The 15,801-nt window shown below is 41.5% G+C and overlaps 1 protein-coding gene across 7 annotated transcripts in view; it reads right to left on the bottom strand.

The window, feature by feature from the left end:
- dnmt3bb.1 (DNA (cytosine-5-)-methyltransferase 3 beta, duplicate b.1) overlaps nucleotides 1-15,801 on the bottom strand; it is a 284,701-nt gene that overhangs the window by 86,885 nt on the left and 182,015 nt on the right. For all 7 annotated transcript variants that reach the window (XM_072556783.1, XM_072556785.1, XM_072556789.1 and 4 more), the window contains 2 exons: nucleotides 12,711-12,823; nucleotides 123-306 (listed from right to left, as the gene is read on the bottom strand). In XM_072556783.1, the coding sequence (XP_072412884.1) occupies nucleotides 123-306; nucleotides 12,711-12,823 (297 nt within the window). The remainder of the gene's footprint in view (nucleotides 1-122; nucleotides 307-12,710; nucleotides 12,824-15,801) is intronic.

Raw genomic sequence — 15,801 nt, 5'->3', positions numbered from 1 at the left:
CCTTTGCTACACTACTATAGCAGTGTAAGGAGGTAACTCATCACCACGTTCTTGAGTACAGTAAGAAAATGAGTAATAAGTGCCACATCCCACAAATTAACCAAAAAAGCTGTACTACTTACATACTCTTGACCATTATCACTGGCAAAAAACTCTTGGAGTTTTATGGTCCAGTCTCTGCGCCTTCTCAGTACTCCATAACTTTCATTTGGAAGACACATGTAACATCTCCAAGGGTCTTGTACCTTGGCTTCTTCAGATGCACCTGGCCCCACGAGGATATCTATGCAGTCCACACAGAAGCATCTACAGGCAAATACAATAGGAATCATTTGAGTAATGTTAACTTCATATCTTGACAATAGGATTGTGTTATAAAATCCTGAAATAATTATACCGAGGTTTACCTGACATGTGCAATTGTATACAGTAACACTAAATGTAAAGTAAAAATAAAATGACTTTAACTTAAAATTCCCTGGGAATGATTTTTGAGTTGGATTACTTGGGAGTTTTCTTGAATTGCTAAAGAACATCTTCTGGGATATTGACCAACGCACAGCAGCTTCATCAAGCTGGCTCCTTGACAGTGAAACATGAGGGCCAAAAAAAAGGAAATGTCTCACAAGTTACTGTCAAGTACTAATTAGACACTGTCAGAAATTAAAATATTCAATTAAAATATTCCCTTCATACAATTCGAAATTATTCCATTGAAAAGATTATTTGTGATGGGATGTGAATGTAATTAACATTTGGTAGCTTGCTCGAATTGGTCATTGCCTTGCACGAATGGAGTGTGACATCTGGCACAAAACTGTATAAAAAATATTTTATTAAGGACTTTTTTCCACCCAGGAGTCCTTTAGTGAAAATGCATTTGTATATAATCCACAAGTACTTCTCCCAGTAGATGAATGGTCTTGGAATGTGCCATAGAAAAGGTAAAGCTCTTAACAGAGAGCAATACAAGAAGTGAGAACACTCTTATACTGAAACCTCTGTTTATGAATCATGACAAAGCAAATCAGTCAATTTAATATTTATATACCCGAAGTATTGGTCCTTCAACAAATCAATTCTATTGACATGAAAACAAACAAAAGGTGTTATGAAGTGATTCTGCAAAGAATAATTTAAGAGTCATGGCTGGACAAGTGAAGATGAGTCACTTCCCACACAGGGAGTCAGACCTAAAATATGAGTCACACGATGTTACTGTGTACATTTCTACATAAACTGGGTGGGATTTTGGACAAGGTTTATGGGAACATATCAGGCTGAGAGAAAATCAATTGAATGACAGTGCCAATAGGAGCCAAGAGTGCTCTTCTTATGTCAGAAAGACAAAATCTCTGAAGGTACAGAATGGAAATAAACAGCTACAGTAAGAAAAGGTAAAGGTAGAACAATGTGCATTTCCATAGCATCTTTAATACAGTAAATTATTCCAAGGTCAGAATCCTGTGCCCTCACTTCAGGTAAACTTAGGGGTGGGGTATTTATGTAGAAGGACTCTTTGACAAGTGGTGACCCTGCCAAATTCCTACCGCAATCCCAATTAAGATGTACTTGGAAAGACTGTGGATGGCTGCCTGCTCCATTGCCAATCATGACCTCAAAGCGGACAACAACAGACATCCAGAAGGAATCATTCAAAGGCACTCAGTGCCTGATTGGAGAATCTGGCATTGGTATCATGGTGAGGGGTAATGAGCTACCCCTCTCCCCAACAACCTCCCTGCCAATAATCCCCAGCCCACCATCACTACCTGTGCCCCAGTCTCCCCTCAATCCAAGGCCTCGGGAAGGTGTACTTACATTCAGAAGCCGCTGCCTTCCTGGTAACAATGTTGAACATAGTCTGGTAGCTTTTCTATGACTTGCCAGCAGGTAAAACATCTACATTTGGGGCCCTTAATACCAGGGGCTTATGAAATACAATGGTGATATAAAATGCTTCAGATCTTCCCAATACAAAAGGTGATTGCAAGAATATGGTAACCATAGAACATAGAACAATACAGCACAGAACAGGCCCTTTGGCCCATGATGTTGTGCTGAACATTTGTCCTAGCTTAAGCACCTATCCATGTACCTATCCAATTGCCGCTTAAGGGTCACCAATGATTCTGACTCTGCCACTCCCACAGGCAGCGCATTCCATGCCCCCACCACTCCCTGGGTAAAGAACATACCCCTGACATCCCCCCTATACCTTCCACCCTTCACCTTAAATTTATGTCCCCTTCTAACACTCTGTTGTACCCAGGGAAAAAGTCCTGTCTACTCTATCTATTCCCCTGATCATCTTATAAACTTCTATAAAGTCACCCCTCATCCTTCGCCGTTCCAATGAGAAAAGGCCTAGCACTCTCAACCTATCCTCGTACGACCTATTCTCCATTCCAGGCAACATCCCGGTAAATCTCCTCTGCACCCTCTTCAAAGCTTCCACATCTTTCCTAAAATGAGGCGACCAGAACTGCACACAGTACTCCAAATGTGGCCTTACCAAGGTCCTGTACAGCTGCAACATCACCTCACGACTCTTGAATTCAATCCCCCTGCTAATGAACGCTAATACACCATAGGCCTTCTTACAAGCTCTATCCACCTGAGTGGCAACTTTCAAAGATCTATGAACATAGACCCCGAGATCCCTCTGCTCCTCCACCTTACTAAGAACCTTACCGTTAACCCTGTATTCCGCATTCTTATTTGTCCTTCCAAAATGGACAACCTCACACTTGACAGGGTTGAACTCCATCTGCCACTCCTCAACCCAGCTCTGCATCATATCTAAGTCCCTTTGCAGCTGACAACAGCCCTCCTCACTATCCACAACTCCAACAATCTTCGCATCGTCTGCACATTTACTGACCCACCCTTCGACTCCCTCTTCCAAGTTATTAATAAACATTACAAATAGCAGAGGACCCAGAACTGATCCTTGCGGAACTCCACTTGTAACTGGGCTCCAGGCTGAATATTTACCATCTACTACCACTCTCTGACTTCGACCGGTTAGCCAGTTCTCTATCCAACTGGCCAAATTTCCCACTATCCCATGCCTCCTGACTTTCCACGTAAGCCTACCATGAGGAACCTTATCAAATGCCTTACTAAAATCCATGTACACTACATCCACTGCTCTACCCTCATCCACATGCTCGGTCACCTCCTCAAAGAATTCAATTTGACTTGTAAGGCAAGACCTACCCTTCACAAATCCATGCTGGCTATCCCTAATCAAGCAGTGTCTTTCCAGATACTCGTAAATCCTATCCCTCAGTACCCTTTCCATTACTTTGCCTACCACCGAAGTATGTCTAACTGGCGTGTAATTCCCGGGGTTATCCCTATTCCCTTTTTTGAACAAGGGCACAACATTCGCCACTCTCCAGTCCCTTGGTACCACCCCCGTTGACAGTGAAGACGAAAAGATCATTGCCAACGGCTCTGCAATTTCCTCTCTTGCTTCCCACATAATCCTAGGATATATCCCGTCAGGCCCGGGGGACTTGTCTATCCTTAAGTTTTTCAAAATGCCCAACACATCTTCCTTCCTAACAAGTATCTCCTCTAGTTTACCAGTCTGTTTCACACTCTCCTCTTCAACAATACGGTCCCTCTCATTTGTAAATACTGAAGAAAAGTACTCATTCAAGACCTCTCCCACAGTCTCCCACTACTGTCCTTGATCGGACCTATCCTCGTTCTCGCCATTCTCATGTTTCTCACATATGCATAAACGGCCTTAGGGTTATCCTTGATCCTACCCGCCAAAGATTTTTCACGCCCTCTCTTAGCTCTCCTAATCCCTTTCTTCAGCTCCCTCCTGGCTATCTTGTATCCCCCCAATGCTCTGTCTGAACCATATATCCATATATTGCCAGGACACATCTGGAATCTTATTACTTTGCCTACTTTGCCTGTTGGCCTGACAATTTCCTCAAAATCATTCAAAACCAGTTTGCAGCATTTCTGATTTTTGACAACTTTTAAAATATGTCAATGGTAACGAGGCAGCAGCAAAATAATAAAGTAACTGGTAAACATACTGAACAGACAGCCCAGGATGATTGTCAAGCTGACCCAAGAGAGATCCCTCAGTTAGCCTTTCACTCCAGGAGCACTTATAGTATCTGAATGGGCCATTTTCTGGGACATGGTGTTGACACATTACACCTGTGAGCTCACTGACAGTGGAAGTTGTGCAGCAAACAGGTGGTTCAGCTCTCAAGGTCTAGGGAAAAACTTTCAGTTAAGAGGATAGAAATAAAAAGTTCAGTTATACATTGGAGTGGGGCACATTCTTATGTTCACATCTCCTTCATATAAAATTCAGAATTACTGGGAGATGGTCAACATGATCCAATTTTGACTTTTGAAAATACCATCACCGTATGTTGGAATCATATCAACTGTAGAGCTGGCAGCTGAGACATATTCTACTCAAGAGTAAATGCACACATTTGACAAAAAGGCAAGTAATCATGTATGAAGTCTTCTTATGAAAAAATGCTGAATTTAAGCAACCGTTTAGGCATAAAATAGTTCCTTTATTCCATGCAATGTGGAAAGTGTGGAGTTGAAAAGGTGGATTTGGCATGGTAGAAGGGTTTTACTGGCAGAATAAATGCTGACTATAGATTGAAGTTGTTTTTAAATCATTATTTGTTTAGCTTGGATCATGGGAAATAGAGACATCACCAGCTGACCACACCTTTACATTATTAAAAGTAAAGAGCAAGAGAAGCTCATGGACAGCAGATGAATCTTAAGTTAAGAAAAATGCAGGTGCAACATTAAATGTTTAAGTTTCTCGGAATATATTTATGCTTATTAGTTCAATAAATCCTTCCAATTATGTTAATGATTAATAACAATGAATGCTTATCAACTTTAGGGATATACCTTATTCTTTGAAATTGTTCAAAGAGAATGATTATGGGTGCAAAAATAAAAGAAAACATCAAATGCATCCTGAAAGAGTCCCATGGCAAGGATTTTGTTTAGTCCACTGTGTATAAACAGAATAAAATCTGAATGCAGGCAAGTGGATAAATACACTCAGCTCTCAGCAAATGAGAGCCCTACCCCACATGTTCCTGACAATCTCTGCTCATTTCAGTAAGACACTTGTGGTAGTGAGGGCCAATCTTTCATTTTTTTTTCCTTAGTTAGCCTCTTTGAATGCAACAGTGTGATCTATCATGTAGCTTGCTGTAAAAATAAGCAAAAAATGCAGTGAAGACTATCAGTGAGGAAATGAATTAAATGCTGACAGGAAATAAATTATGGAATTTACTTTGTGCATTTGTCAGCAATAAGCCAAATAAAGGGACAATTATTTCATCTTGTTGAAATGTCACATAACTGACTTGAAGGGTATTCAGCTATTCTAGACAGAACACAATAGGCATAGACAGTTGGAGCTGGGATAAACAGTATATTTTTCAGGAATGGCAACTATTCATGTTATACTGGAACAAGGAACTAAGAGCATTGTTGCTAAGTTTGCCAATGACACAAAAATAGGTGGAGGAACAGGTACTGTTGATGAAGTGGGGAGGCTGCAGAAGGTCTTGTATAGGCAAGGGGAGTGCACAAAGAAGTAACAGATGGAATACAGTGGCAAAGTGTGAGATTATGGACTTTAGAAAGAATAGAATATTTTCTAAATGGGAAAGGCTTCAGAAATCTGAAGCACAAAGGGGATTTAGAAGTGCAAGTTCATCAATCTCTTAAAGTTATGCAGGTTCAGTTGACAGTTAAGAAGGCACATGCAGTATTAGCATTCATTTCCAGAGGGCTATCTCTTTCATATTTCCCTCACGAGGGGATCGTGAGGAGGTTCACAAGAATGATCCCTAGGATGAAGACTTGTCATGTGAGAGCAGTTGAGGTTTCTGCATCTATAACTCAATAGTTTGGAAGGAGGAGGCGGGGATCAGATTGAAACATACAGAATACTGAGGAGGCTTAGACAGAGTGGTCATGGAGAAGATGCTTCCTCTAGTAGGAGAAACTAGGACCTGAGGGCATATACTCAAAGTGAAGGGACCACCCATTAAGACTGAAATAAGGAGGAATTTCTTTACCTAGAGAACGGTGAATCTGTGGGACTCATTTCCACACTTGGCTGTGAAGGCCAAGTCATTCAGTGATTTAAGACAGACATAAATAAGTTCTTGGTTAGTAAATGGATCAAAGGTTATGGGTAGAAAGCAGGAGAATGGGTTTGAGAAACATGATCGAATGGCAGAGTAGAGTCTCTGGCCAAATGGCTTAATTCTGATCCTATATCTTATGGATGCTTCATCAGAGCATGTAACAGCTGGGGAAAAGTGGTATTTATGCTAAAAATGGGAGTGGGTAAAGATGAATGCAGAGATCAATTATAGATTCCTCCTGATCAGTATAGGATCCCCCAGTACAGTTCTGGTCACCACATGAACAGAAGGATGTGGATGCTTTGGAGAGGGTACAGCAAAGGTTTACCAGGATGGTGCCTAGTATGGGAGATTTTAGCTATGATGAAAAGTTGGAGGAGGTTGAGAGGCAACCTAATAAAAGTTTATAGGATTGCGAGTGGCATGCATGGAGTGGAAAGTAAGAGGTTTTTTTCCCCCAGGGTGGAGGGGTCAATTACGAGGGGACACTGGTTCAAGGTACAGGAGGCAGGGGGTTTAAAAGAGATGTGCTTGGAACATGTTGTGAAAGGAGGTGGTGGGAGCAGGCGCAATAGGAGCATTCAAGAAGCACCTAGAATACATGAATAGGAAGGGAATAGAGGGATATGGATCCTGTAAGCGAAGACTGATCTAGTATGGCAGGGCAAAATGTGTCAATGTAAGCTTGGAGGACTGAAGGGCCTGTTCCTGTGCTGTATTGTTCTTTGTTCTTGGTCCTTACTTCCACCCCACCCCAGCCTTCACATCCAAAAAGATCAGACGTCGCCATTTCTGTCACATCTAGCAGGCTGCCACCACCTTCCCTTGTCAGTCTTCTGCTGGGACTGTTCCCTCCAGGCCACCCTGGTCCACACCTCCTCCACTCCCAGCATCTCCCAACACTCCCATGCCATCTTCCCATGCAAGTGCAGAAGGGCCCGTTTACTTCCTCCCTGCTCACATCAACCAACCCAACCGCGCCGTGGGTGAACATTTTAACTCCCCCTCCCACTCCGCCAAGGACATGCAGGTCCTTGGCCTCCTCCATCACCAGACCATGGCAACACGACGCCTGGAGGAAGAGCGACTCATCTTCCGCCTAGGAACCCTCCAGCCACAGGGGATGAATGCGGGTTTCTCCAGCTTCCTCATTTCCCCTCCCCCCACCTTTTCTCAGTCCCAGCCCTCAGACTCAGCACTGCCTTCTTGACCTGCAATCTTCTTCCCGACCTCTCTGCCCCCACCCCCTCTCCGGCCTATCACCCTCACCTTAACCTCCTTCCACCTATCGCATTCCCAACGCCCCTCCCCCAAGTCCCCCCTCCCTACGTTTTATCTTAGCCTGCTTGGCACACCCTCCTCATTCCTGAAGAAGGGCTTATGCTGCCTGACCTGCTGCGCTTTTCCAGCAACACATTTTTAAGCTCACAATCCAAAGCCCCAAACATACCTTGTAGTTGAAGCAGCAAATTATCTGCACTCAATCTAGTCTATTATATTCACTGCTCAAAATGATCTGTTCTGCACCCTGGAGACAGTTTGCAGACTGGGTGACAGCTTTGCAGAACACCTATGTTCTATCTGTAAAACGACCCCAAGCTTCCAGTTGCTTGCCATTTCAACACACCACCAAGTTACAATCCTCCACTGAACCTCAGCATAAGCTAGAAGAAGAGTATCTCATTTTCTGCTTGTGCACCATTCCGTCTTTAGGCCTCATGCTTGAGTTCAATAACTTCAAAGCTTGATTACATTCTTCTGTTTTTTTGTTCCCCACCCCCACATCTTAATTCTTTAATGACATGGGTTGCTTTCAGCATAGCCAACCCATTCTTGCCCACGCTTTGTCCTATTATCAAATGACATGGTTTGTCCACCCATTCTCTCCTGCTCTCAGCTCTCATTATGACTTTTTCAGTTTCTCTTTTGTACTGGCCTATCAAAAATCCCCTTGTCTGGCTATCTCTTTCATATCTCCTTCACTCTGGGCTCCATTTCCACCTGTCTGCTCACCTCTCCCCCACTCATCTTCAACATAAATACTTTTCTAACGAAGTCACTGGATTCAAAACATTAATTCAGCTTTCTCCCCACAGATGCTGGCAGATTTACTGTGTTTCTCCAACAATTTCTGTTTTTATGCCAAAACATATGATTGTTTCCAAGGAGTTAGATATATTTCTTAGGGCTAAAGGGATAAAAGTTTCTGGGCAGTAATCAGGAATAAGGTTGATGATCAGCCATGAACATATTGAGTGGCAGAGCCTATCTTCTATGTATCTATGTCCTTTATGCTTAAGACCCCCTGCCCAACCCCATTTTCCAATGCTATCCTGCTCAATTTCAGTAAGATAATGCAAGAAAAGTCACAAATTTAAGAATCAGTAGTTCAGAGACACAAAAGGGAATTGCTTGGTAGTACAAAACTTAAACATTGCTAAAAAGAGACTACTAGTAGAAGCTCTTGCACTCTAATGTTGAGGTAGGGTAGATCAAAACAATTCTTCATGATAATGTCGATACTGATTAAGTCATCACTCACTGTAAGTTGCAAAAACTTCTGCCAAGGCATATGGCCACCGCTTTGGACCCTGAACAATGGACAGTTTACCTCAAACTACCCTGCAAGGGAATGGTGCATCAAAACAGGTGAGGCTAGTTACCTCATGCTGCTTTGTTGTAGTAAAACTGTGTAGTTTACTCTACTAAGATTTTGTTGTCCAGTCTACAACACAAATGACTAATGTGATCCATGAGCTTTTTAGTGCTGGTACGATGCCATATATGTGGCAGAACATCACAACAACTGCAGACCATATCAAACAACATCTTCCAATGATCACTCACAGCTAGCAGCATGCTGATCATGCTGAATTGGCCCTGCAAGACTTGTAAGTTTCAATACAATATTAAAAATCACAACACCTAACAGGTTTAATTGGAAGCAGTAGCTTTCGGAGCGCCGTTCCTTCATCAGGTGGTTGTGGAGGACACTATTGTAAGACACAGAATTTATAGCAAAAGTTTACAGTTGGATGTAACTGAAATTATACATTGAAAAATACCTTGATTGTTTGTTGAGTCTTTCATCTGTTCGAATACCATGATAGTTTCACTTCTTTCATATGTAAATCACAAAATTTTGTTTTAAAAAGTTACATTCTCAAGTTAACTGTAACAATTGGTGTTAGCCAGACAATATGTTGAAGGTGTTCCCTGTCTGTGCCATAATATTTAGACTGATTCTTATCTAAAAATTGAGGTAACAGTCTTACGTGAATTCATGCAGTTTTTGTACAAAGTACAATGTAATTCTGCAAGTACAAATTCACCCCACAAACATGTATGTATATGTGTGCATGTGGGTCTTTGTGTGTGTGTGTGTGTGTGTGTGTGTGTCTGTCTGGGGCTAAGTGAGAGAGAGAGAGTGTGTATGTGTGTGTGTGTATGTGAGTGTAGAGTGTCTAAGTCTGTGTGGGATGCATGTGGGAGTGTGTGTGTGTCTGGGGTGGGGGTTGTGAGTGTGAGAGAGAGTATATATGTCTGTGTGTGTGAGACTGTGTATACGTGTGTGTGTGTGTGTGTATAGTGCAGTGGTGGTCACCTGTAGTGTGACATGAACCCCTGGTCCCAGTTGAGGCCCTCCTGCACCACACAGCAATCAACAGACAGAACACTTCAGCAGTCCAGGACATTCGACCTCGGACCTTCGGGTGACCATCCTCCAAGGCGGACTTCGGGACAGGCAGCAGCGAAAAGTGGCCCAGCAGAGGCTAAGTTCCGTACCCATAGCGAGGGTTCACGTCACACTACAGGTGACCACCATTGCACCACACACACACACACACACACACACACACACACACACACACACACACACACACACACACACACACACACACACACACACACCACATACACGTATACACTCTCTCTCACTGACAACCCCCCCACCCCAGACATACACACACACACCCCTTAGACACTCTACACTCACATACATATACACTCACAACCCCCCACCCCAGACAGATATACACACACACACACACACACACACTCTCTCACAAAGACCAACATGCACACATATGCATATACGTTTGTTGGGTGAATTTGTACTTGCAGAGTTACATTGTACTTTGCACAAAAACTGCATGAATTCACGTAAGACTGTTACCTCAATTTTTAGATAAGAATCAGTCTAAATATTATGGCACAGACAGGGAACACCTTCAACATATTGTCTGGCTAACACCAATTGTTACAGTTAACTTGAGAATGTAACTTTTTAAAACAAAATTTTGTGATTTACATATGAAAGAAGTGAAACTATCATGGTATTCGAACAGATGAAAGACTCAACAAACAATCAAGGTATTTTTCAATGTATAATTTCAGTTACATCACACTGTAAACTTTTGCCATAAATTCTGTGTCTTACAATTGTGTCCTCCACAACCACCTGATGAAGGAGCGGTGCTCTGAAAGCTAGTGCTTCCAATTAAACCTGTTGGAATCTAACCTGGTGTTGTGTGATTTTTAACTTTGTACACCCCAGTCCAACACTGATATCTCCAAATCATCATACAATATGCCCACCACTAGATACAATTCTGCTTTTGGAAATCAGTTATTAAATAATTCAGACTATGCCAAGAATTACACGACAAGCCAGTTTAAGATCACCATTTGGGCTTGCAGTATGATTCCTTTGCATGCTAGAAGCTAAGTTTATAAATATATTGGACCTGATTTTGTGTGGACAAAAAGGAATCCTTACATGTATTACACCATCTTTATGGGAAACAAAAGGGCCATAGAGATTGCCAATCATTGCTGCATTCTCAGGGCAACACCAGGGTCTATCAGAGTCTACCTGCCTGATCTGAGAGCTAAACTTGACAGTTGACTGTTCTTGGTGCATTTCTTTGTCAATGATTGCCCAACCGATCAGTACCATCGTTTCATATTGTACAAATTGGTGCACCAGTTTTCAAGACTGTTTCTTGCATCCTTGTCCTAATGGGTGCAAGATGAAAGGCTTTAATTTCTTCTTCCATTTTAGGAATGTTTACAGAGATAAATCTTAACCAGGAAAAGCAAGTGGATATGGGCTGGTTGGGATATTAAAATATTAGAATTCTCAAACCACTCCTAAGCTGCCTCAAAGCTGCCCACTAAATCATATAGTACAAAAGAAGACCTTCAGCCCATTGAGTCTATATTACTTCCGGTTTGATTGATGGTGGGGTTGGTCCTTCCATGAGGCTGCATGCTTCAGATATTCCCTCAACTTCAGATTTAACTTGCACTGACTAGGGTTCCCAGGCCTCAGGAAAGCTGTTAGCTAAAGGGAAGCTGGGACTGCTGGACCCTGCAGGTAAGCATTTTTCTTGCAACAATTTGGGGCAGGAGAAACAGACATGTTCCTCAACACCTACCTGCAAATTACTCCCTTGTACTCTAAGTGTGTGAAAACTTATGCAGAATTACACCAGGATTGCCAACTGGGTTTACAGTATGGAGCAATTACACATATTGGCAGCTATAAATATTAATACTTTTGCAGACAGAAAGAACATGTACACACAACTGCACCTGTTCAATTCAACAAAATAGGGAACAGTTATTCTTTAGTTCATTTCTGAGACAATTTCTTGACTAATTACTGCCTGGGTAAAATTTAAACATAGCTCAGCGGTTAACTGTCAATTATTATTAACAAGTACATTCTCCTTGATAATGCTTTTAGCAACTGGAGTTCACTCCAGTCCAATTAGCACTTGCCTCTCATACACTTTAAATGTCTTATTCCCTTTATTTTAAGATTTTTTGTGAACTGTCCGAGGAGTGCAAGATAAATGTTTGGACAAAATGTAACATTTTTCAGTGATAAAGCAAATTTAGTATAGCCTATTCTGATATAATGCAAAAGTCCCATTCCCATGTGATCCCACATAATACGAAAATTGCATAATAGCAGTACCATTTAAACCAATAGGACCAGAATCACATTAGAGCTAATACAAGTAAGGAAAGTTCGCATTCTACAAATAATGGTCTGAATTCTTCAATCGCGTTATAGCCAATTTGCGTTGAAGAAGCGCGTGTTATAGCAGAACCGACTGTACATTGTTGTTTTCTTACATCAAAGAATGTAGAAAAACGAATGTTTTCACTGAATTAAACAGAACGTCATTTGTTTGTATGTCTTAAGTGAACAATCCAATAATTGATACGAAACCTATGCAAAATTTTGGTAGAATGCCTACTGCCTCAGTCTTCTATAAAAAGAACAGAATTTATATATAAACAACAGAATATTTTCTGTAGCCAACATTCTGGATAAAAGGATCTTTCTCATGACCTCAGTTTGACTTGGTATTGGGTGGTGAAAAATTACACTTCAGATTGTAGAAACCATGTAACATAAATAGCCAATGTTAATGAACCCAAGGAAATACTGAATTTTTAAAAAATTGTGCTGGTATTCTATGAACAATAGCTTCAAAGTTCATGCAACCACAATACCTGCAGCAGTTTGCATTCCCACACAGCAACACTTCTCGCCCACCACAGCACACAGTACAGTATGATTGGTAGCCATCATCGTCATACATATATGATGTCTCCAGGTAGATATCCTGCAACACACAAATGATTAACTCACAAAAAACTGAACACGCACACAAAATGGCAACTATTTTCATTGATGAGTGTAGGTTTTTAAAGTGACAACTGTAATCATCTGTGTTCAAAAACATATTTATCTTCTGTAAAGCAGAATGATTTTAATTAATGAATAAAGGAATCAATAATATGATCTGTGCTTCAGAGAATATATAATACGGGTTCCAGTTTATATGGTACTTGCATCAGTACAATGAAAAGTAGGTGCTGTACTGTTGTGATGTGTACCTCTGAACCATACTGGAGAACCAGTGTTCCAGCAAACTCTAGCTCTAGGGCAGTAGAGTGAGCCTTAATGTAAACAACGGTAGTGAGGAATCAAGTTTTGGTAGAGGTAGTAAATCCAAGGGTACAAACAAAGCAGAAAAGCAAAATAATATGGGAAATAAAGGCCACAGCAAGGCAAGAAGGGATAGACAGAATAAACATCAGTCTACACCAACAATCGAAAGATAATACTAAATACTAAAACAAGTAGACAAATTGATAGTGAAATAACACTGCACAGGCTGGTATCCCATCACCAAGTCACCCTTTACTTACACGTGAAGAATCCTTGACACAGGTACAATTCCCTCAGGGCCAGCTTGCAGAGTGAACAGGATGTCTGTCACTCCTGATTTTATCTGTCAGCCAGGGCTCCCTGATTTGACCAGATTCATAGCCCCAATCAGGGAACTCATTCTATGAGGTCCACGTGGCTGGCCTCATTACAATCATTAGAATAGTGCACATTGAAATAAGTAAATGATAGGATAGCTATTATGGACACAAAGCTGCATGATTAGGAGTATTGAGTACTGAGTATTGAAGGGTAAAAGAAACTGTGATGTAAAGCTCGAATTAAAGATGGCATTAGTGAAATAGAGATTATCTTGGTACAACAGTCTCTCTCTGAAGTCAGAAAGTACACCTTCCCAAAGCTTGCCCAACAGCATTTTTTTAGCATATAAAATTACAACATTGTGCCCCCCCTGCAATTATTACTAAGGAACCCATGAGGGAAACTGCAGAAAGCTTCTTTAACAGGTCAGCACAGAAATGAGTGAGAGAGAAAAGGCCTAAAAAATTTAAGCCCCAAATAATTCAAAAATATTCTTGTTGGACCAAGAGAATCAGGCATGTTGCTCTAGTCCTCATATATATTAGGCCTCTCTGAGTCCTAACACTCGTCCCTTGCTCCACATTATCATAGCAACTGTCCTAAGAACAAAGAAAATTTACAACCCAGGAACAGGCCCTTCAGCCCTCCAAGCCTGAGCCGATCCAAATCAACTGTCTAAACCTATCGCCCAATTCCTAAGCATCTGTATTCCTCTGCTCCCCACCTACTCATGCATCTCTCCATACGCATCTTAAATGAATCTACCATGCCTGCCTCTACTACCTCTGCTGGCAACGCATTCTAGGAACCTACCACCCTCTGTGGAAAGTGCTTGCTGCATGTACCCCCCTTAAGCATTTTTCCTCTCACTTTGAACGCATGACCTCTCGTTATCGAATCATTCACTCTAGGAAAAAGATTATCTCTATCTACCCTGTCTACCCTGTCTATACCCACGGCACGGTGGCACAGTGGTTAGCACTGCTGCCTCACAGCGCCAGAGACCCGGGTTCAATTCCCGCCTCAGGCGACTGACTGTGTGGAGTTTGCACGTTCTCCCCGTGTCTGCGTGGGTTTCCTCCGGGTGCTCCGGTTTCCTCCCACAGTCCAAAGATGTGCAGGTCAGGTGAATTGGCCATGCTAAATTGCCCCTAGTGTTAGGTAAGGGGTAGATATATCTATAGATATAGATGTAGGGGTATGGGTGGGTTACGCTTCGGCGGGGCGGTGTGGACTTGTTGGGCCGAAGGGCCTGTTTCCACACTGTGAGTAATCTAATCTAATCTAAAAAACCCTTCATGATTTCGTAAACCTCAATCAAGTCCCCCCTCAATCTCCTTTTTCCTAATGAAAACAATCCTAACCTACTCAACCTCTCTTCATAGTTAGCACCTTCCACAGCAGGCAACATCCTTGTAAAACTCCTCTGCACCCTCTCCAAAGCGTCCACATTCTTTTGGTAATGTGGCAACCAGAACTGTACACAGTATTCTAAATGCGGCCGAACCAATGTCTTGTACAATTTTAACATGACCTGCCAGCTCTTATACTCAATACCCCGTCCGATGAAGGCAAGCATACCATATGCCTTCTTAACCGCAGTATCCATATGTGCAGCAAGCTTCACGGTACAACGGACCTGAACTCCCAGATCTCTCTGCTCATCAACTTTTCCCAAGCCTCATTTGCTTAAGTTCTTGGCAGCTGGCCTCTGAGCTACATTAACCTGCACCCAGAAATTCACAAAACACCAACTAATCGTAACACTTGCCTATTATTTACTGAAAATTGGGACCAAAAAATAAGTTACATCAATAAAATCAGAACATTGATGGAAACACATAGCATGTCAATCAGGATCTATAAAGAAAACAGACAACTTGACTCATTCCAAGAATAAATGTCCAACCTGAAGCGTGATTACCTGTCTCTCCAATAGTGTTGACTGACTTGTTTACATTTAAAGCACATTGTGTTTTTGTTTCAGATATCCAACATCTGATGTATTCTGTTCTTACTTGTAGTTTACAGGAGCTCAAACATGAATGCAATTTATGTCTGTAATCGACATATTTGTACTCAACTTGTTGTTCATTCATAAAGATTCAACATTTTTATGAAATAAGCATAAAAGTCTGAGATCCACGTTAACATTAGTTGCCTGCAGTCAGAGAATAGACTATTAAACTTTCTAAAATATTTGTCAGTATTTAAGAGATTTACTGCAAAAGCAACTTAGATAAGTAAATCAGATGTAAAATTATACAAGTTAACAAAACAGTTGGCATTTTTATTAACTGAAAACAAATGGCTTAAGTACTAACCTAT

Source organism: Chiloscyllium punctatum, chromosome 37, assembly GCF_047496795.1.
Source record: "Chiloscyllium punctatum isolate Juve2018m chromosome 37, sChiPun1.3, whole genome shotgun sequence".
NCBI lineage: Eukaryota > Metazoa > Chordata > Chondrichthyes > Orectolobiformes > Hemiscylliidae > Chiloscyllium > Chiloscyllium punctatum.
This window is presented reverse-complemented; position numbering and strand designations above follow the sequence as displayed.